The sequence below is a fragment of the Polyodon spathula genome, chromosome 8 (assembly GCF_017654505.1).
Source record: "Polyodon spathula isolate WHYD16114869_AA chromosome 8, ASM1765450v1, whole genome shotgun sequence".
In the NCBI taxonomy this organism is placed as follows: Eukaryota; Metazoa; Chordata; class Actinopteri; order Acipenseriformes; family Polyodontidae; genus Polyodon; species Polyodon spathula.
In genome coordinates this window covers 23625351-23648524 of record NC_054541.1, presented here as the reverse complement: position 1 = coordinate 23648524, position 23174 = coordinate 23625351, and the positions used below count along the sequence as shown (strand labels likewise).

Below are 23174 nucleotides of genomic sequence, written 5' to 3'. Positions count from 1 at the left end.
CATTTGCTTCATTTTTGAAGGCATCTGAGCTGGGAACAAAGACAGTGAAGGGACCTTGGCCAGCAAGGTCTCTCACTGCATTGGCCTGAGATAGAGAAAATAATGTGCAAATTAAGTGAATGCAAAAAGACATATATATATATATATATATATATATATATATATATATATATATATATATATATATATATATATATATATATATAAAAAAAAACACACACACACACACACACATTTTTGTACAAAAGCGAAAAGCTTTAAAAAAAAACAAAAACAAAAAAACAAACAATACCAAATATTATCTATGCATTAAGGAAGTCATTGGAAGCATCATTGGAAGTAAAAATGAACTACCTGCAGTTGAAAAAAGTATTGAGAGGTGATGGGGTTCAATGAAAGCTCCTGTAAACAAAGATGTAACAATGACAAAAAATAAGTAGAATTCAGACATCATTTAAAAATAATATGCTTGTCAATTACCAATCAGAAAACAGCCATTGTACTGAGATTCATGGAAGTCATTTTCAGGTAGCTGATGTTTGATTCTGTATTACATTGGCTCAAGTACAATAGCTAGAGACATTTAAAGAGTGTAGCTAACAGGGTGATTTAATTGACCTGTTATGTGCTTTGTTTCTGTTTTTTAATATTAGGCTCAAATCTTTGTAAGCCATGCTTTCAGATTGTGTTGCACTCTCCGGGTCATTTCACCTGAAGGGTAAAATTGTCCCCACCCCTTCAATGACCTATCCTGTCATTAACCAATCAGCTTCCCCTAACATGCTTTTAGCCAGTAACATGACCTAGACCTGTATAGCTAATAGTACAAAACAGGTCTATTACACAACTTGGATGGAAGCTGTACCTTGTAGACTGTGCCTTTACATTTGAGTCCATCACCAATGTATTCGGACTTGCAGGTGCAGTTTCTTTCAGCTGGGCCGGTATGGTTACAGATGGCAAACTCACTACAGCCTCCATTTTTCTATAAAGTAAGTCAGAAAATGAGAAGCGGATGATAAATAGTTCCATTTTTAAGTTACTATAACCCTACTAGAAGGATACTACATATTGGAAGAGCGTAAATAAAAACTTACCTTAAAGCAAGGATTGATGGATTTACACACTTTCCCATCGTCAGAATAACCACTGATGCAATTGCAGGCTGACTGCAAAGAACACATTGGGGACAATTAGACTTTAGAATAGGCAGCTTTTTAAAATCCCCTATAAAAGTTTACCATAGTAAAAGCATAGCAGTCTAATAAATCATAGTGAAGACATTGTAAAACATAGGTAAGCATTGTAAAGATTAATGAGGTATGGTAAAGCATATGAACAAACATGTCAAACACAGGAAAACCACAGTAAAACTGCAAAAATACTGTGGTAAACTTTAATAGGGGATGGGAAAGCAGAATGACTGAATTATAATAAGAGGGTCACAGTAGTTGCCTCAATGGAGAACCATGTTTCTATGTAAAACATGATGCTGTGATTGAAAATGATAATTGCCATTGCAATTGATGAGCATGTTGGATTCAGAAGCAGACACTGCTGTGTAAAAGGATTCCAGTTTCTTTGACCATCCTGACTGTGAAGATGTAGAGTTTAAACAGTTTGCACTAACCTGATTGGGTCCAGTGTGGGTGCACTCAGCATTCAAATGGCACCCTCCGTTGTTAACCAAACAAGGGTTGATTTCTTTAAGAAATAAAAATAAATAAATAATCTCTGATTTATATATAAACATTTGGGATGACAAATGTATCCAAATGTCAATAAGGGCTGATTGAAATTTGATCAGGATTTATATGAGAAATTAGTACTGCTATTAACTGTGGCTACACTTAAATTGGTCAAGAATGTTCAAGTGTGGCTCCCTGCTGAAAGACTGTTTTCTTTACAGTACATGGGTAATGGCTATTTTGTATGACAATTCAAATAAACTAAACTCCTGTTGTATCACTGTTTTGACGTTAACAAAAAGCTGTTTAGTGTACTGTGGTACAACTTTTTGATGCCGACATTTGTGCCAACATGTCTGCAGCAGTTTTTTCTAAAATGAGCTCCGGCTGACAAAGGTTCATCTGAGAGCAAGAAAACAAGAAGCACTTACAAAAAATACAACCGGTTTGAAATCATCAGCAGAGGCAGATGAGCAGACTGGGTCACATTCCACTAAAGAAGCTTGACTTGATTTAGTCAATTATATATGAATAAGGATTAAGGAAGACTGACAATATAGTCAATGTACTGTATAAGTTCTGAGGTATATAATGGACTGTACTGCATTGCATTGCACAACATACCTACCAAGACAAACAACTCCATCACCAGTGTACCCTGCATTGCAGATACACACTCGTTTCCCTGGGGTAGTTCTCTTACAGAGTGCTTTAGGTGAACAACCTCCATTACTGCTTTTACAAGTATCCAAAGCTGCAAGAAGGAAAAGACATTGTAGTATAATAAACCCTGTTATATAATGCTACCTCTATTGTATATTACTGTTCCCCCTTTAAGTTCCTAGTGACCCCAACGGTTTGGTTGGCCACATGTCAGGAGAGTAGACCCGATCCTGAACATGTTAGAATGTTTTGTATCTTTGAGTTTTGCGAAGACACTGTTTAATTAAAAAATGCATTGGTTGTTTATTGAGCTAGCGGGACAAGTAAATGTTTACACCAGAAGACCCTTACAGGCACAGCATTTCCTCTTCAAATCTTATCTTTGCAATGTATCCAGATTGTGGAACACAATTAAAACGCTAAACAATAAACAGGCTCCCTGTTGTAATCCCTTCCATTTTACTTTTTTTTTTTAATACAGTAGTTTAACCTTGAGTCTGTAAATAGGATACTGAAAATCAACAGGTACTTGCCTGCACAGGATGTGCCGTTCCCTTTGAATCCAGCAACACACTTACAATAAGAAGTACCATCAGAATTGATGAGGCAGCTGTGTCGAAAGATGTGACAATGTTTAGGAATGACTTACCATTAGAATTCGGTTTCAGGTAAACTTAGGTAGATATCCCTGTAAGTTATCCTGTTAATTACAGGCTTCCTTTCAGTGCTTAATTCCAGACATTTTAAGTCCCCTACAATATCTACATTGATTAATGAAACCCCCTATACACTCCACATTGCTACCTAAACTGACCAGTCTCACCACTACACTATTCTACCCAATACGAGCAGTTAAGCACTCCAATTGATGATTTACTTAAACCCTATATATACTATAAACTTAGCAAATTTCCTCCCCCACCCCACAGTACCATTTTGAACAGGAGGTGTACTGCTTTCAGTTACCCAATAACAACAGTATTTTTTAAAAAATAAAATAGTGTGAACATACTTAGCACTTGTGTGGCAGGTGTTGTTGCATGTATCTTGAGTAATTTCTGAAAAAAAAAAAAAAAAATCTTAGAATGCTTAGACCTGGAGTGAAAATAATATATCATGTAGTTTGAGTGTCAGCAGAGCCAATATAACAATAAGAATGCATTATGTATTGGCAGCCAGGGACTGATTCTTACTGCTGTCACAGGTAACGCCTCTCCACCCCACATCACATTCACAAGTACCATCCCCACTGGGCCCTTCACTGCAAATCCCATGAACGCAGGCGCATTCTAGAAAGGATATATAGAAAACACAAAGAGGAATGCATCAACTTTAGTGTGAATAGCTAAACCTGCTATGGCTTTCAAAACAGAACTCTGTGGATACACAAATGTTACTGGAATCTCAAGAAGCAATACTTCTAGTCATAGTTTGTAATAAAGACAGTTTTTGGCGGTGAGTATAGGCGCAGTGGAAATAATTGTAGATGCGAAATTCTAATTGCAATGGTCCAGGCAATTATTTCCCTCAACACACACAAACAATGATCCGCAATTATGATAATGAAAGTCTCAAACAGAGAGCAGTAGTCGCTGTATGACATTTGTGGGGAATGAAAATACAAACCAAAAAAATGTCTGAGGAAGGGCAGCAAAGTCCTCTTGACGCACGGAAAAGAAAAGAAAAGTTTCCTGAGAAGGAGCCGAGAGCCCTTACGGCTGAGATCAGCAATTGCCTAAGTGCAAGGCAAAATCCTTACATCACATTATAATGTTTGTGCCTGCTTAGTATCCAGATCCCGCACAATTCCATGTTCTTTTCTTCATTTGAATGCATTTCAATATAATTTTAATGGATTAACGATGGCAAAGTGCAAATCTGATAGCGGGTGCAGAACGCGAGGGGAACACCATTCTTTATATACACCACTTTTTTAGCGGCCACTAAAATCAGACTTTACTGCTATACACGTTTTACGGATCACTTTGCCTGTATCCTTACATCACTCCCTTTATGCACTGCATTTATTGTGATTATGAAGAAAAAACGACTACCTCTCAAATAAAATAAATATCCAACACTGGCATTGTGACCCTTTGTTCACTGTTCTATGACATTCAAGGCTATATTTATCCCTAGTAACAAATACAAAATAATCATATAAAGTATCTTCATAATGCAACACATATTGCACATTAAGTTGAAAGAACATGAAACAGAGTCACTAAGTGGTCAGACTAACACACATTTTCACACAGCAATACTAACACATGTTGGCCAGACAGGAGATGATTTTACTATCACCCATCTTTTACATGACCCTGTGTGTACAATGAAAAAGGCCGTACCTTGGTCACAGCTGGGTCCGTATTTCCCTGTTTCGCAGTTTTCACAGGCTGTCCCTGTAAAGCCCTGTTTACAATTGCACACCCCAGTTCCATTAACCCCATCGTGGCAGACGCCATTTCCAAAGCAGGGCCTGCCTGCTACCCCTGGGCACGACTCACACTGCGCCCCAAAGAAACCAGTACAGCAGTCTCTCTTCTGAAAAACAAACATGGGAATCCTGTTTCAAACCATTACAGTCCACGTCTCAGGTTTCAATATGGATAACATACCTTTCTCATTGGAATTTATGTTAAATCACTCATTCATTGTATATGTTGTATAGCTCATGCTTTTTGTCATAAAGTACACAGAAACGTTCAATATATTTTCTTATTGTTTCCAGTTCTTAATGATTGGAAATGTAAATTGCTTCCAGGATTTCTATGCTATTTACCTTCTGAAGCTCAGTAGGTAGTAGTGATTGGTAAGTGGATAGCAGCAAATAGTGTATAAAAATTGGTAAAACTAATGAATGACATTGTGGTGTAGAGAATAATATAATGGTCACTTACAATTATAGTGTTCACACACAGAGGTCTGCAGCCAAAGTACATGAACCTTTTTCCCAGGATGTAGCGAATGTTGATACAGTTGGTGGTCTTTCCAGCCTATTGAGAAAAACAAAAAAAAATTAAATGGTATGAAATGGCAAAAATTTAATGGTATTAAATGGTCAGTGTCTGACAACAGGGAGTAAGTTGCACAACACAACAGCATTTTAACATCACTTACCACAGCTTCTGTCCCTACGGGGCAATCTGCCTTTAAATGGCAGGCTGCACACTTCCCCTTTAAGAAAAAGAGAAAGAAAGTCTGTACATTATCTTTTACTATGATAATCAGTCCCACCATGTTGTTGATTTCATTGTCTAATGGACTCAAAAAGATATGCATTATATACTTTACAGATATCCACCTTGCTCGGGCTTGCTCAGAGAAGTAAGCTTGTGACTTTATTAAACTTGCCAAATATCAATGAGCGCCTAAGAGGATGAAAACAAATATAAAGCATTACTTTCAGAGACCTTACATTACTGAATTTTGCAGGTGTGTGGCAGGGCGAAAGCACTAAATGGAAAGAATGTGTGGGTGTTGGGACTATAGGGTTATGCCATAAAACATGTGAGAATGTGGCTGGAACCTTAATTGAATGATTAATTAGGCTCCAGTCACGTGGTGTTTAAGGTGCAGAGAATCCTGTGGGGAGTTTGGGCAGCTCAACGAAGAGTGTCACTACGAAGACCCCTGCTTCAAGGTTGGTGCCTTGCCTATGGAGAGCGCGGGCACTATATGTTGTGCTGCCCCCTTCAGGGATGGAGCCGTTTCTGTCTCCAGCGCCTAAAAGGGAGGAGCCATTGCCATCTCCAGTGCCTCAAGGGGAGGAACTGTTTCTGTCTCCAGTGCTGAAAGGGGAGGAGCCATTGCTGTCTCCAGTGCCTAAAGGGGAGGAACTGTTTCTGTCTCCAGTGCTGAAAGGGGAGGAGCCGTTTCTGTCTCCAGAGCCTAAAAGGGAGGAGCCGTTGCCGTCTCCAGTGCCTAAAGGGGAGGAACTGTTTCTGTCTCCAGTGCTGAAAGGGGAGGAGCCGTTGCTGTCTCCAGTGCCGAAAGGGGAGGAGCTGTTGCCATTGCCGTCTCCAGCTGCACGTCCGGAGGGTCGAGAGCCTGCATGTCCGGAGTGCTCATCCTGCGACCTGCGCTGCCTCAGCTGGAGTACCTGGTCTTGAAACCTGTGCTGTCGCTACCGGAGAGCCCCTCACTGTGGCCTGCGCTGCCGCTGAGGGTGTGCCCCCTGCCGTGGCTCGCGCTGCAGCTACCAGAGTACCCTGCACCGTGCGCACCTCAAGAGTGCCCAGCACTACCACCCCTGCAAGAGTTCCCTGCGCCACTCCCAGCTTCACCACTGCTGGAGGGCCCAGCGCAGCTGCCACCGCCGGAAGGGCCCAGCACTGCTGCCAGTATTGGGGCCACCCTCTGTAGAGGAGCCCCGGAAGGGGAGACTTAGGGGATTGGAAAGGGGGTTAAACGGGCATCCCCTCAACGACGTTTAGTGGTCACCAAGGGGGTTAAATGGGCACCCCCTCACAAAAGCCCAAGGTAACCACAGGAGTTAAATTGGCACCCCCTTACAAAAGCGCAAGGGTAACCATGGGGGTTAAATGGTCACCCCCTTATATACTGTATTGTGGAGAACATGGTCAGTGAAGGCGAATGCCCAGCCTGAGAGCCGAATTGTTTTATTTAACCTTTTATTCTGGCCCTTGCGTCTGCTACTGTTTGTGTGTTTTTGTTTGTGACCCAGCGCTTTAAACTGCAGCTTTCTGTTCTCCAAGTCTCATTTGTGACGCTATAATGTACAAGGTGTTTTTCACTTTTTAGTAACTCTTTGGTGAGATTTAGGGAAGTAAACTTCGAAAAAAACTGGCTTCAGGGTACTTGTGTTACATTAGGACCCTCAGCTATATGCTTATACCAGAATATGAATCCAGAAAGATGCTGAGTGGTACCTGCGTGTTGGCGGAGGTTTTCTGGTCACACCTGTTTCGCTGGACCTGCAACACTTTCCCCAGCCCGTGGATCACTCCCCTGTTGGTCTCAACATCTGTGTAGTTCACCTGAGCATCATTTACAAAAAGCTGTGGGGAATGGGGCAGGAAAAAAATATGTCATTAAAACAAATCACATATCACAAATATCAATGGGGAGAACAGGCTTAGACCTGGGAAAAGGTCATTTGATATTTGTTTTGGTGACCAGTAAATGGTTTAGCTGTTCATTATTAATAGTTAGAAGTGATAGCTAGCAGTTTAGTGAGCACTCCTTGGAGGACTTAGGATTTTGTTTTGTTGTTTTTGTTTTGTAAATGAAAATAAATAAATATACAGGCACTGTATATTTTACACTCCATCTGTGTTTGCAAGTATTTTTTACACTTAAAGACAGTGAAAAAGATCCCTGACGTGTGGCAAAGCAAGCCCCACTTTGGAACGTATGGTAGACAATGCTGGCATTTAACTTTTAGTTTTCTGTGTGTAAAAAAAAAAAAAAATGAAAGAAATGTTAAGGGCCTTGATACAGGCCACTGCTGCCCAGCAAGAGGCTAACTGCCGACCAGGACAGGCCAACCGCTGACGGGAGTTGCTGCTTCCACAATCACAACAGAACCTGAAGGAGAAGTCCCGTGTCTCTGGAACCCGAGAGAGAAGCACCGCTGTCTCCAGAACCTGTGGAAGAAGTGTCACCGTCTCTAGAACCTGAAAAAAGGAGCCACCGGCTACAGAGAAGAGGGAGGAAGTGAAGAGACCACCATCAACCACCCGACCACCACCCCTGCGCACCAATCGGCGCTGGTAGGTCAGGTCCCTTGCCCCGTGCTCCTGTATACGCTGCCAGTGTCTGGATCCTGTGTCGCTGGGCCTAGTTCCTCAGTCATTTCACTCTCCCTGATGCCCCAGCTGCACTGTCGCCAGACATCACTTGTGTTCCCCCTGCCTCCTACTTTGTTCACCCTGGTGGATCAGACATCACTGCACCAGCTCCAGGGCTCTCCTCTCAGCCTGTTGCACCCGCTCACTCACCAGCTCCAGTCGACCCTGCAACCCTGTTTGGGTCCAATGTCGCCTGTTCTTGGTCCTCGGTCCCTTCCAGGCAGGTGTACAAAAGCTGATCTAATGTTTGGAGTTCTGTGGGAAGTTTGTGGGAAGCTTGTGGGAAGCCTGTGGGAAGTGGCCTAGATCTGGGAAAAGCTCACAAAATTCTAAATCAAAAGTATTCATACCCTGTCAAGGAAAATTAAATTAATCGCTATTTGAGGCAACTTTAGCATCAATAACCTTTTGTAAAAGATTAGGATATTTGTCAATGAGCTTTTTGTCATGATTCTTTAGTGAGTTTTGACCATTCTTCAAAGCAAAATTGTTCCAGTTCATTCAAATTTCGAGGACTTCTCTTGTGCACAGCCTTCTTCAACTCATACCAAAGATTCTCAATTGGATTTAGATCGGCACTTTGACTAGGCCATTCATTCTATTCCTCTTTAACCATTCTGAATTTGATTTTGATGTGTGCTTTGGATTGTTGTTGTGTTGGAAGGTCGAGCTGCACTTTAAACCAAGTTTTGTAGTGGAGGGTTTCAGATGATTGGCCAATATCTTTTGGTATGCTATGGAATCCATTTTACCATGTATTGGGATTAAATCTCTTGTGCCATTGGAGGAAAAACAGCCCCAAAGAAGGATATTACCACCTCCATGGCTGTCAGTAAATATGGTGTTCTTTTATTTGTATGCCTCACCAAACCTTCTCCAAATGTAACAACTGTCAGCTTGACCAAATAGCTCAATTTTTGTTTCATCACTCCACAAAACCTTTGACCAGCGCTCATATCCATCATTCAAATGCTGTTTTGCAAGCTTTAAGCGATTGTCCTTGTTACGTTTTCCTAAGAGTGTCTTTTTCCTTGGCTTGTGACCATTGAGACCTTCACCATATAATACTCGACCTATGGTTAAAATGGAAACCTGACTTATTGGTAATGACAGCAATCATCTTATGCCTAACCCTTTTATACTGTTCACCTACAATTTTCTAGACATTTCTAGAATTAGGTTCTGCATTATCATACTGATGTTTCTAACACCTTGTAGACAATACTATCATAGCATCAAAGGGTATGAATTACCAGTTTTGGAGTTTTGCAAAAAAATTGCTGAAATACATAATTGTAGAAATATATTTCTTGTAACTTTTTCCTCATCCACAAAAGCAAAACCTTTAATACAAAAGATTTTTCCTAAAATTCTTTGTCTCTTTTTACTACCCAGGTATCGATTAATTAATTTGAGAATTTAAAGAAAATGTCGAAAATATGACAATACAGTTGTAAGCGCATGCCTCTGGCCGGTGTAATAAAGACAATGTTAAAACAGGCTTTGCATTAAGACGTTTCTTAACTGAGAGGATATCAATGTTTTGCAGAAAACAGCAACATGCAGCGAGCAGCACAGAAACTAAATCGGAAAGAAAACAACATCCTGTTGGTTTATGTCAGCGATAACTCTCTGATCCATTAATAATAACCATGTGGCTTCCAATACGGAATGCTTATTTACATTATAGTTTCTTACCAAAAAGATAAAATAAAGTTGCCTTTATTTAAAAATAAATAAACAAATAAAATAAAAATATATAATGTGGAGCATATTAAGTAAGTGTGCTTCTTCCTTTGAATGAAATATTTCCTTGGCAGAGTTTGCAAATTCCATTTTCTCCTGCTTGGTAAAGAAATTCCACACAATGCTTTGCTTGGATGCCTTTGTTATGTATTCACAGACAGAATTTAGCGATCAGGAACAGCACTTTATTGTTACAACCAAACAGAAGCACATGTCCCACTAACACTTTTGCAGCTGCTGTCAAAACCCAGCTGGCTCAATTTACAGTAACCATTGGAACAGTCCATAATGTAATAAAGGTGCTGTAATCCTGCATTAGTTTTAAAACTGAGCATAACAGCCATGTTAATAACAACAGCGGAATATGGACAATATACAGTATGTCGCAAAGAATCCTGCAATATGACACGCATTTAACATTAATAACTGTATTTGGTGACCAATAAAAAAGATACTCGTACCCGGGTATCTGGGTATTTTTCACGGCGGGTACCTGGTTCCAGATTTTCTACCCATGCCAACCTCTAATATATATATTTACAACATTATGAATTAGAACAATTGTTCACTAACTTACCTGATTCTCTCGGAGAAAGAAACCTAGTTGATAGGAAAATCCTAACATTGTCTCTTTATGGATTCCATTCTGCAAGTCCTGCTTCTTTAACTTCTCAGAGAGCACAATATGGTACCTAATATTGTTTTCATCCTGGAGAGAAAAGGCAACCCTGTGTAAATCTGCATTCCATTCAATAAGCACAATTTTAATTTTTGACCTCCAGTTAGATTTAACTCAAAAAAGGCCTCTAAAGGTATATGAAATCTAGCCACCCTTTCCCACAAATGTATTAATTACGACTTGTGTTGGGCTTTTACAAAGTAAAGATAAAATTTAATGGATTACTATAAAAGTGAATGAAAGGACAGTCAATGTCGCATGCCCCTGCATGCAGTATAATTCTATCAGTTATGCTCAGCAATACATACCAGGGTGGTGGATCCATTCTCCTTGAGAAAAGATTCAATGACGTTGTTACTTGGGACAAACATAGTGTAGGCTGAAGATCCTTCTATTTCTTTTGCCAGACTGTATTGCTGCAATAAAAGAATGTGAGCCTGGTTATACTGTGCATACAAGGCCAGAGTGTGTTACTGCACAAGCTTTTCATGTCAGATTTAAATTGCGGTTTCAGCTTTGCCCTTGGTGTACAATAGTGGACATCACAAACCCTCACTGAATTCACGTAACTGGCAGAGAGGTCAAGAATCGTACTGTTATAGAGACTGAACTTGTTGACCGCAGAAGAGGAGTAAACATTGCCATGGCTTATGCTATCCTTGTTCTGTGGATTAACAGCACTGGTGCCACTGTACCACTCTCTCCAATGCTGCCAATCCAGTACCTTTCATGTGCACCAATATACCTTAGAATAAAAAGTAAATCAAGAAGCAAATAGTGAGTCTTATAAAGAGAAATAATTGACTTTGTAAAACCATCCATGCAAACAGTGCACTGAACTCACTATGATATAGCCTCTGAAAATGGAGCACTCTGGCATCTGTTCTAGCCGTGTCAGTAAATCAGGTAAAGCTTCACTCTGTCCTCTATCTGGGGTCAACACCTAAAATAAGAGCATTAAAAAGGAAGGGAAAAAAAAATTAAATAAATGACGATGTTCACACAAACGTCTCACAGGGAGGGGCTACCTCTGCATTAGTGATATAAAAGAACTACATTTACAGTTCATATTAGTGCACTGAAGACGGCACCAGCACAAAATGTTTTCCACTTGACTTATATTCCTTTCACACAGATAAGTTAGGACAGCTAAGAACTGACACTGATGCAGCATTTTGGTCTGTGTGAATTGCCGATACCGTCACAGAGCCATCAATTTTTAAACCGTCTCTGAACCATCTTAACTCCTGTGTGAAAGGCTATGCCAGCACTGAAGTGCCAGTGGGCGTGGATTGAAAGTGAACATCCCTTGTGACTGCATGTATACCGGATGTGTTAGGTATTTTTGGGTCATTTTTTTCAAATACAATAGCTGATCAAGAACGAGGTAGTAATTGGAGTCTGCAGTAAGTTAAGGAATTGTTCATTTCTGGGCTGATGAGGAGGTGAATTCACAAACAGAAGGGACGGTGCGTGAGGGTGGAATTTATGGGCAAATCACCATTGCCATTAAAACGATCTGTTGACTGACAGGTTTGAAATTTGTACTCACATGATCCCTTTGGCTGTGTGAAAGGGTTATGACAGTATTATGCCGGCATAGATTGTGTGAATGGATATTTAAAAAAAAATAAAAATAATGTCTCTGAGATAGCTCAGTCGTGGCATTTGTGTGTGAAAGTGGCTTAATTATTGTTTTACCTTAAAATACTTTAAATGACTTAGATCTAAACAAGAAAGGTGTTCCTTACCTTATCGATAATGTGGATCACACCATTGGTTGCTGCAATATTAGAAGCAATTATAGCAGCATCTTCAATTACAGTACTCTGTTGAAAAAAATGGAACAGTGTTAAAATAGTCTAAAAAAAAGTTTAAAAAATGTGTGGGTTAACAATATCATTTTTATTGTCAAAGGTTTCCAAGCTTGGGTGAATAAATGTAATAATGTTACTTGTTTGTTCATCTCATATATATATATATATATATATATATATATATATATATATATATATATATATATATATATATATATATATATATGTGTGTGTGTGTGTGTGTGTGTGTGTGTGTGTGTGTGTGTGTGTGTGTGTGTGTATAAAATAAACTTTAACTTGTTTAACTTGTTCATTTATATCTTTAAAGAGCCAAAATATTTTTCATTCAATAGTAATATGGCTGTTCTTAAAATTAACAATCTTTATTTGTCAATTAATCATCAGCCGTGTTAAGCTCAGCCACCGTTTAGATCATTAAAATTGCCCTGATACGTCTATTCAGCCATGTTTTTGTACATGTGAAATGTTCTGTACAGATCTGTTCAGGTATTATACAATACACTGCAATCACACTGTCTCAAAGGACTCGCCTCATTTCTCTTTGAGACATGTAGAGAGTTCCTATGCAGTGAAGTGAGCAGCACTGAGGATGAAGTCAGGTTTTGTAGATCCCCCAGTTTGTAAATACCCAGCACCATGTGATACCTAGGAGAAGAGCACATTCAAATACATTTATACAACATGAAAAATTACCTATAAACACAGTCTTACAATGAATATAGTATCACTTACTTGATTAAACTAGGCAGGTTTCCCTTTGAGGTCCAAAAGTCTTTGTCTTCCTTGTTCATTTTCTCAATGGCACTCTCAGAGGGCACAAAGACTGTCCAGTTTGTATCCTTTGAGAGTATCTCATAGATCTCGGCAGCCTACGTAATGAGAAAACAAAGAGATTATTCAAAAGGTCCTTTATAAATGTTTACCAGCTTTATCATTCTTTTACCAGGCAATTTTCGATTAAAACTTTACCATGCCTACAGTATCTGTGCTTTACCATGCTATCTGTCCTATGCCAAGCTATGATCTTTCTAATACACTCTGCTGTGCTTTTAACCTTGATAAAATTTATTAGAATGTTGTGCCAAGGTGGGTCACTTGTCCAAAACAAAACAACAAAACAAGTAGCTAAGGTAGATAGGGATTACAGTACTTACATTGACCCACTTGTTAAACTCAACCGCATCAGGTATAGCAGACAGCTCCTGTAGGAAATATAAATATTTCAATAAATGGATGTTTAAGTTTTAGATACATTCTCTATTATTTACACCTAGACAGTGCATCTAAATCTAGCTTGAATCACATTTGCCAGGTACTGTATTTCTATCAATATGAGCACCTCAAGTGTGCTGTTAGCAGCATTATTGATTATGTCTAATATGCATTAGACAAAAGCTATAGAGTAGGCATATTGTAGAGTAGCTATAAAGTTTTTTTTTTTTTTTAAACACCTTTACAAAGTGAGATCTCTGAGTTCAGTATAAGTCCCCCCCACCCCACCCCCACCCCACCCACACACACACACACACACACACACACACACACACACACACACACACAATGTACATTATGATGTAGTAACAAAAGTAATCTTTAAGGAAGACTAAGGGCCTGCTAATTTAGATGTTACAATTTGGTACTTACTGTGGCCACATTTCCGTAGCAAATCTTCCCATCTCCAACAAAGCCCTCCTGGCAGACACAGTTCCAGGTTCCAGGTGACAGATATTTACAGGTTGCCTGGTAAAATAATACAGCCAACTATTGTTCACATATCAAAATTGTGTCAAAAATCTAACTGAAAGACAAGGTTGCAATTCAAATTCAGCTGTTCATGTTTTACACTTGAAGTGAACAAGCTGTACCTTTGTTGGGTACCGTAATGTTTTAATATTGTGGTGAACCGCGGTTCCCTCAGACAGGGTCTTCTCACAGGTGGTGGGATGGAAACCTGGGAAATCCCGCACTAAAGCACAGCGCCGAAACCGCTGTACAAAAGAGCCGGCTCGCTTGCACATTGGTATTGGTGCTATGCTTCAGTGCGAGAGGTCCTGGGTTTGTGTCCCACCTCTGCCTGTGAGAAAACCCTGCCTGAAGGAACCACAAGGTTCACCACAATATTTCAAACTGTTTTATCGCAGAAACATAGATATATAGTAATACTGAGAGTCATTTTGGATATATAAAATATGAGACCAATAAAAAAACTAACTATATCAGCCAATGAATAAGGTACAGCAAGGGAGGGTATGTTGTTGTTAAGTCGCAGAATGTTTATTCAGTATTATGCATGAATAGTGCAGCAGTAAGCTGTATTTATATATCCATTTTTGCACATGAATTGTGGCGTATGAAGTGGTGTGTTAAGACAGTAACGTACTTTGTAAAGAAAACAGTACTGGCACTGCATATCAGCTACGCCATTTCAATATTGTGGCACACTATAGTATGTTTCATATACAGTATGTCTGAGCAAATACAGTACATATAACTTTAGGACACGAGAACAACACTGGCCATAACCTCTGAAGAAAATTAATGTTTTACTAGCTGATTAAATAGTGATGCAACAGAGGAAAACATTTGCATTAGAAAACTGAAGTGGAGTGCAGAAGCTGAAATAACACTAAAACTTAAAGGAAACTCACCATGTAATGGCATCCCCCATTTTCTTCAACACATGGATTTACTGGTTCACATTCTATCCCATTTCCACGGTAACCAGTCTTACACTCACAGTCACTCTGTTGATTAAAATAATAATAATAATAATATAATAATAATAATAATAATAATAATAATAATAATAGTTTTACTTTATAAAACATTCTTAGCTGTTGCATATCTAAAATCCTTCTGCAAAAAGATACCTTGTTAAAAACACCCTTTTTTATATTCTGTACCAGACATTAAATGTTGGGAGACAGGTAAAATAGCAAAAGTAGGGTGATATTCTTGCTCCATTACCTGTCCAGGTCCAATATAAATACAGTTGCTGTTCTCATGGCAGCCGCCCCTGTCTGGCTCCATGCAGTTATTGATCTCCTGACACTCATCTCCGTCAGCCCTCCACCCCACCAAGCACTGGCAGATGTGGGTCCCGGGACCGGTTTTAATGCACTTCGCCTAAAAACATTCAGCAGGAGGGTTAGGAAACAACACATGATGGTTTTTAAAATTCCAGTAGCTACTTATGCATCCCTACTGACCAGTATGCATAATAAACCAAACACATGCATCCAGTGAAAAAAACAAACTGTACTTTATATTTTAATGATATACTACAGAATACATACACTGACACTGCAGCCCCCTCGTTCAGGGTTGGAGCAGGGATCTATCTCTTCACAGGTCATTCCATCTCCCTGATAGCCTTGTTTACAGACACAGCTGTGAATAAATTAGTGAGCAGTTACTCTGCAGTGCTAGAGTAAAGTACATACAATTGTAATTCTTTAAACTGGAGTTGCCATGCCTAAAAAATAGCATCATTTTTTTTTTCTTCTGAAAAGATAAACAGCTGTTAATGTTACTAAACTAGAAATTAACTTAAGGAAACATAGGAGACACTCGATTAAGTTCTAAGCTGTTTATTTCAGGTTTAATAATAACTTAGTGGGTGTTCTTTCTATTGAGAAAAAAATGGTGCTGTTGACTACTATAAATGGCTTTGTGAATTTCCAACAAAGTCAAAGGCAATGAGGAAATTGTAGACATACAAGATAAGATGTTAGAGACAGGGTATCAACAGGCAATTTCTAAAACTTGACTAGAACTTGGATCTTAAGGCACAAATTCAACCTACAAAGCAAACAGAAACTCCCTGAAGCTAGAATCATGTACTAAATAATGAAGCTCCATCAAGTTGGCATCATGTACAGTGGCTCTCAAAAGTATTCACTCCCCTTGGACCTTTCCACATTTTATTGTGTTACAACATGGAATCAAAATGGATTTCATTAGGAGTTTTTGCCACTGATCAACACAAAAACAGTCCATAATGTCAAAGTGAAAAATAAAATCTACAAATTGTTCTAAATTAATTACAAATATAAAACAGAAAATAATTGATTGCATAAGTATTCACCCCCTTTGCTATGACACACCTAAATAAGCTCTGGTGCAACCAATTGTCTTTAGAAGTCACATAAATTCATTGACTGGAGTCCACCTGTGTGCAAATAAGGTGTTTCACATGATTCTAGGGTAAATACACCTGTCTCTGGGAGGTCCCACAGTTGGTTAGTACATTTCCTAACAAAAACTACAACATGAAGACGAAGGAACATTCAAAGCAAATCAGGAATAAGGTTTTTCAAAAGCACCAATCAGGAGTAAGGTATAAGAAAATTTCCAAGGCATTGAATATCCCCTGGAGCACAGTAAAGTCCATTATTAAGAAAGGGAGAGAATATGGCACAACTGTGAATCTGTCTAGAACAGGCCGTCCTCAAAAACTGAGTATCTGGGCGAGAAGGGCACTAGTCAGGGAGGCCACCAAGAGGCCTATGGCAACTCTAAAGGAGTTACAGTCTTCCACGGCTGAGCTGGGAGACACTGTGCATATGGCAACAATAGCCCGGGTCCTTCACAAAACTGGCCTTTATGGGAGAGTGGCAAAAAGAAAGCCATTGTTGAAAAAAACTTGCATCAAATCTTGGCTAGAGTTTGCCAGAATGTGGGAGAATCTTAGACCAAGTGGAAGAAGATTATATGGTCTGATGAGACCAAAATAGAGCTTTTTGGCCTCAACACTAAGCGTTGTTTGGCGCAAGCCTAACACCGCACATCATCCTGAGAACATGTGAAGCACGGTGGTGGCAGCATCATGCTATGGGGATGCTTCTCTGCGTCAGGGCCTGGAAAGCTTGTGAAGACAGAGGGCAAAATGGATGCAGCAAAGTAGGAAAACCTGGAGGAAAACCTGCTGAAGTCTGCAAGAGAACTGGGACTTGGGAGAAGACTCATCTTCCAGCAGGACAATGACCCCAAACATACAGCCAAAGCCACACTGGAGTGGCTTAAAAACTAAAAGGTCAATGTCCTGGAGTGGTCCAGTCAAAGCCTGGACCTCAATCCAATTGAGAATGTGGAAAGAGTTGAAAATTGCTGTTCACCAAAGGTCTCCTTCCAATTGGACAGAGCTAGAGCAATTTTGCAAAGAAGAATGGGCAAAAATTGCAGTGTCCAGATGTGTAAAGCTAGTAGAGACTTATCCAAACAGACTCATGGCTGTAATTGCTGCCAAAGGTGCCTCTACCAAATATTGACTCAAGAGGTGAATACTAATGCAATCAATTATTTTCTGTTTTGTATTTGTAATTAATTTAGAACAATTTTAGATTTTATTTTTCACTTTGACATTATGGACTTTTTTGTGTTGATCAGTGACAAAAACCCATGTTGATTCCATATTGTAACACAATCAAATGTGGAAAAGTCCAAGAGGGTGAATACTTTTGAAAGCCACTGTACTAAGAAGCTTAACGCTTGAAGTCCTACCTGACTGTTCCACTGGTGTAGTCACAGGTGGCATGTGCATGGCAAAACTGGACTCGAGGACCACATGGACTTGTGTGCCTCTCACAGAATTTACCAGTGTATTCAGACTGGCACGTGCCTTCTTTACAAGCACCACTGCTCTCCCGGCGATTGTCACATTCTCCATGAATACAAGGACATTCTGCAGCATAGAAAACAGACACGATGACTCAGTCAGCTGCAACTTCAACATTGGACATCTTTTTACAAAGCCTTTTTAAAATTGGCATAAATCAACCTCATTTAAAAAATGATAATTTAACTTTAAGATGGTAAGGGGTACTCTAATAATCTGAGTGGCTTTGGCCACATGGGGATTAACCCATTTCACCTTACTGTAGTTAAAATCAGCTGTAAAAAACCTGCTGGAAATAAGATGTTATCTCAACAGAGTAAGTATTTAAAATAGAGTGGTACAGGTGCCATTAAAACGCCAGGCTTACTTTTATCACAGTTAGGTCCGTATTTCTCATGGCTGGAACACAACTGACATCGGGATCCCCTGAAGTTTTCTTCACATATACAAGTCCCATTCCCACTGATTCCATCCATGCACTGCAGGAAACATATGCAAAAAGTTTTTCTCATGTGTACGCCATTACAGTTGAATGAAGATAGTAGCAGATCGAGCAGATTAGCTGGGCCTAAACTGTAACTTTCACTATCAGAACCAGGCCTTTACAAAACGTATTCCACAAAGATATGAGCAGAATGGATACAGATTATCATGAGCAGTGTGTGCCCATTGCATTACCTGGCCATGCCCGGAGCAGGGGTTTACAAAGCCTCCAGGGCAGGGGCTACAGGCAGGCCCATAGAAACCTTTGCAGCAAAGAGGCACCTGAATAAAATAAAGAGTACAGATATTCAAACTTCAAAATACTGTGTCCACTGTACAATTGGTCATGGAAATGGCCTCTTCTGCCGATGTACTTACTGTTGTGGTTTCATTGCAATACTGAGCACACCCCAAGGTTGGGATGCGCAATCCTACTAAAGTTGAAGTGAAAACACAGCCTCTCTTGAATGTGTTCTGCAACACAGAAGATCCCAATTAGGAGACTGCAGCCTCAAAACAATATTATCATTATTATTGTTTTTCCTCCCTAGTATTGAACCACTAATGTTTACCCTGCTGGTATGTCTCAGTTTACCAGTAACTATTGAAAAATTATGCAAACAAAACAGAACAAGGCACTTACTGTAGCCACCCCAGAAGTACAGGGAGTTTGAATGACCCTTGAACAACTGACACAGGTACCCTGTAAAATAAAATCCCAGAACATTCAGGCACATTCAGGGGTATGAGAAACACTAAGATCAAATTTGGTTTTGGAATTGTTGAGATTGAAGTTCAAAGATGCTCAATGATTTGTTCAAGGCAGTAAGTTATGTAAATTGTATTCTGGATGCCACTCAAGCCCAGCAAGTATTAAGAATATAAAGCTTGTGAGGTTTTCTATAGTATCGTTAACACAAGTGCCCAGTACATTTCATTGGTCAACTACAAGCCAATTACAGGCAAGTTCCCATCATCCTGGCTATAAGGTATATAAACCTATTTCACAAACTCAGACATGCTATGCTTTCGAATTACCACCACCCCCCTCCCCCAACCAACACCACCACCTCACTTCCAGCCTCGTCCTGAGGGGTGTTCCTCTGCTTAATGTTCACCAGGATGAACACATCGCATAGATTTATTATTATTGTTTTGTTTTTGTTTTTTTAGCAGGCAGCACCTTGATACTCCGATGGATGAGGCTAAGCTTCAACTATTTTTACTTCAACCATTGCTTGGGTTCAATGTTTTTGGAAATCCATCAGATTTTATATTATAGTAAAGGTGGTTATTTAATGCAAGATTGTCCTGACCAAATACCAATTAAATACAAGACAAGTGACAGGTATTTAAACACAGTTGTGCAGACCATGCATGCCATGTATGTGCAATCTACTCTAAATCTATATAAAACTCGTATTCACAGTGAGAGGATGATATATGTTTATTTTGGTAAATCTACTATTATACTATGTTATTCATTCCTTCCCTTTGCTTTACCATGTTTTTACCATTCTTGGCTATTCTTTGATGTGGTTTTGCTAAATGTTACTACAATGTACTAAGCATCTATAAATGAGACTGCAACTCACAAATTCCAACCATCATTGTGGATAATGTGAAACACAAAACTGATTTGTAATTTATTGGGAGCAAGTTTGACCACTTCTATTAGAGATGCAGAATGAATCACTTGGATTCTCAACTTACCATTTTAACCTGAGACTCAGTTACATCACACCTGTGTGGTAAAACCGGGACGATGGAGGGAGGAATCAAAACTCCATTCAAGGAGTAAAGACGTCCATTTCTAGCTTGAATGTCAGCCTCAAGGACTACCTCTCCATTCACTAAAATCTGTCCCTGTTTAGAAATCACAAAGAGGGGATTTACATCTAACATGGTGACACTAGGAGCTGTACAGGTATTTACACCTTGGATACAATCACTGTGCACTAGACACATATATTAGGGTAACCGTACAGATATTTTCTTATTGTAAATGATACATGTTATATAATAATAAAAAGTCAGAATGCATACATCGACTTAGGTACAGTACAGCATCTCATTAGTCCTTAATAAACGTAATTATCTGCTTACATTGTTAGTGATGTTGAATGTTAAAACTTGGTTGGCCATTGTGGTCAATCTGGGAGATGATACAATGCTGACAACTTCCAACTGAAAGTGGGAATGAAAATGATTATAATTGTGAGAAAAAACAAATAAAGGAAAAGCACAATTTAAAGGATCCAGGCTTGGTTCAATTAAAAGGCCTCCTGTTCTGTAGTAACAGTTTATTTTATTATTAGAATAATGATAATAAGTCACATCGACATAAAGGTGATGAGCTAAGACACAGTTTACAGAGACATGCACGTCTGTAGTACTTAAAAGAAAACTAATAAGACCTGCATTTCAACAAGGGTGGTCTTTGTCAATCGCTTCTAATGAAACAATAAAGTACAAAAATTGGGGTAATCCCTACTTTACTTCACGTGGTTTAGTGCAACCATGTTAAACCTACTCCTGAAACAAGATCTCAGTACTCCCCAGTAGAGTACACTTGTTAAGAAAGTGAATTCATACATCCTTGAACTAAGATAAGGAATAAAGTGGAAAAAGCATGAATTGAGGGCATCATTTCAATAGGCCATGTCAAAATAATTTTCTTAAGTTTCTTTTAAAGTTTTTGTTGAATGCAACAATACATATATTTGATTTTGTTAAAGGGATTTAATTGAAAAAATATAATACTAATAAAAGGTACCTCAACAGATGGAACAATGTGATTTCTTATTAGTTCCACAAGTTTATTAAAACCCTAGGACAAAAAAAGAAACCCATTCATATTACAAATTACACAGACAAATACAAATCTTACCATGTTAAATTAGTGAACATGTATAATAATAATAATAATAATAATAATAATAATAATAATAATAATAATACAAAAGCATTCAATAATACAGATATGATGTTTACACAGCAGCTAAGCAACATGCTAGCACTTTTCAAAATGTGTTTGTGCTGTTGTTTATTAGATTAATAAGGGACAGGACAGTTAGTAGCTTTAATCAAGTTCAGAATAATGTGTATTTTACATTACAGGAAAGAAACAGGATCCAAAGGAGCAGCCGTGTTATAACCTAGGTAGAAGAATAATGAGGCATGCTATAGCAAAGCTGAGCCATACTGCATACTGTTTAGATAGGAACAGAGTAGAGATGTCATTGATACCTCTGATGATAGCAGGTAATCTAGAGTTCCCTCCTCCATGGTTTCCAAAGCTCCATTAGTTGGTGCAAATATAGTGTAAGGACCAGGCTGCTCCAGAAGGGGAGCAACACCGATTTTCTACAAGAAATGGAAGAGTGCAACTAGAACGCAATAGTTTGTATTCCTAGGTAGTTTCTATAATGCTTGGGTGGGTTTTTTTTTATTGTTTTTTTTAACAAATATATCTAACACATTTAGATGTGTTCCCATATACTTTATACTGAATAATACATATGTGTTTAAACACGAGATGTCTATATAATAAAGTCACAATATACATTATTTTATTACTGTTAATTACTGTAATAACACTTCTGAAAAGCTTACCTCTAATAGTGATCTGAATCTGTTAAATTTCCCATTGTCTGCAAGTATTGTCATTAGATTCTCCTTGAAAAGAAATAGATTAAATAAACATTGTTGCTATATGCAAGTTTATGCCACCTTTCGATAAATGAATGTATTTTTTAAATCTCAAAGCCATCAGCAACATTTGTACAAGTTTTATTCCTAAAAGGAAACAAGGTCAATTGAAAATAAATAATTTAGCTTGCTGGCTTACCTCCTTTTCACTCTCCACAGTGGGTTCCACATTGTCCATGAGCTTGCTGACAATGTGAATCAGCCCGTTGGATGCAACAATATCCCCTTGCAAAATATTCCCTTTCTTCTTGCTCCCGTGAATCCTGATTTTTACCTGCTGGTCCTTAAAAGAAAAACCAAAGGCCAGGTCACAAGATTATCCAGGCAACTTAATTACTTGTCCATGAGCTTGCTGACAATGTGAATCAGCCCTTGGATGCAACAATATCCCCTTGCAAAATATTCCCTTTCTTCTTTCTCCCATGAATCCTGATTTTTACCTGCTAGTCCTTAAAAGAAAAACCAAAGGCCCGGTCACAAGATTATCCAGGCAACTTAATTATTAATCAGAAATGTTAACCATGAAAACTTACTGTATGACTAAACAAGGACTCAATCTTTTTATTGTTTAATGTTCAAAACACTGTGATACTCAAGCCCTTGGAATTCTGCACATTAATCTGGAAAAATGTAAAAATACAGGAAGCCAAGTCTGAATTCCAAAACGTGGAGAACCATAATTATAAGACTGTGCTACATGTGTTCCGCCTTGTAACGAGTACAAAAGGAGTACTGTAACGGCATTATGAAGCAAATGGGTGCCAGGAGCCTACCGTGTTATAACCGATTGCACACAACAACGAAGCGCGTTGCAATGGGTGAACACTGTGTGTGTGTCTGTCTGTCTGTCTGTATGTATGTATGTATGTATGTATGTGTATGTATATATATATATATATATATATATATATATATATATATATATATATATATATA

At 38.8% G+C, this 23174-nt stretch overlaps 1 protein-coding gene across 1 annotated transcript in view; it reads right to left on the bottom strand.

Annotated features, from left to right (window-relative positions):
• The window catches only part of LOC121319615 (stabilin-2-like), a 57929-nt gene that overhangs the window by 16088 nt on the left and 18667 nt on the right, over positions 1-23174 (bottom strand). Inside the window, exons 13-47 of the mRNA XM_041257214.1 lie at positions 22378-22521; positions 22143-22205; positions 21777-21893; positions 21304-21357; positions 20634-20714; positions 20241-20393; positions 19171-19230; positions 18906-19001; positions 18723-18809; positions 18412-18523; positions 17930-18110; positions 15724-15817; positions 15395-15553; positions 15076-15171; positions 14072-14167; positions 13582-13629; positions 13160-13296; positions 12958-13072; positions 12341-12418; positions 11434-11532; positions 10898-11005; positions 10488-10619; positions 7244-7372; positions 5472-5528; positions 5252-5347; positions 4700-4895; positions 3545-3640; positions 3364-3409; positions 2885-2961; positions 2317-2442; positions 1631-1704; positions 1098-1169; positions 866-985; positions 355-402; positions 2-85 (exon numbers count right to left, since the gene is read on the bottom strand). Coding sequence (XP_041113148.1) covers positions 2-85; positions 355-402; positions 866-985; positions 1098-1169; positions 1631-1704; positions 2317-2442; positions 2885-2961; positions 3364-3409; positions 3545-3640; positions 4700-4895; positions 5252-5347; positions 5472-5528; positions 7244-7372; positions 10488-10619; positions 10898-11005; positions 11434-11532; positions 12341-12418; positions 12958-13072; positions 13160-13296; positions 13582-13629; positions 14072-14167; positions 15076-15171; positions 15395-15553; positions 15724-15817; positions 17930-18110; positions 18412-18523; positions 18723-18809; positions 18906-19001; positions 19171-19230; positions 20241-20393; positions 20634-20714; positions 21304-21357; positions 21777-21893; positions 22143-22205; positions 22378-22521 — 3531 coding nt within the window. The remainder of the gene's footprint in view (position 1; positions 86-354; positions 403-865; positions 986-1097; positions 1170-1630; positions 1705-2316; positions 2443-2884; positions 2962-3363; positions 3410-3544; positions 3641-4699; positions 4896-5251; positions 5348-5471; positions 5529-7243; positions 7373-10487; positions 10620-10897; positions 11006-11433; positions 11533-12340; positions 12419-12957; positions 13073-13159; positions 13297-13581; positions 13630-14071; positions 14168-15075; positions 15172-15394; positions 15554-15723; positions 15818-17929; positions 18111-18411; positions 18524-18722; positions 18810-18905; positions 19002-19170; positions 19231-20240; positions 20394-20633; positions 20715-21303; positions 21358-21776; positions 21894-22142; positions 22206-22377; positions 22522-23174) is intronic.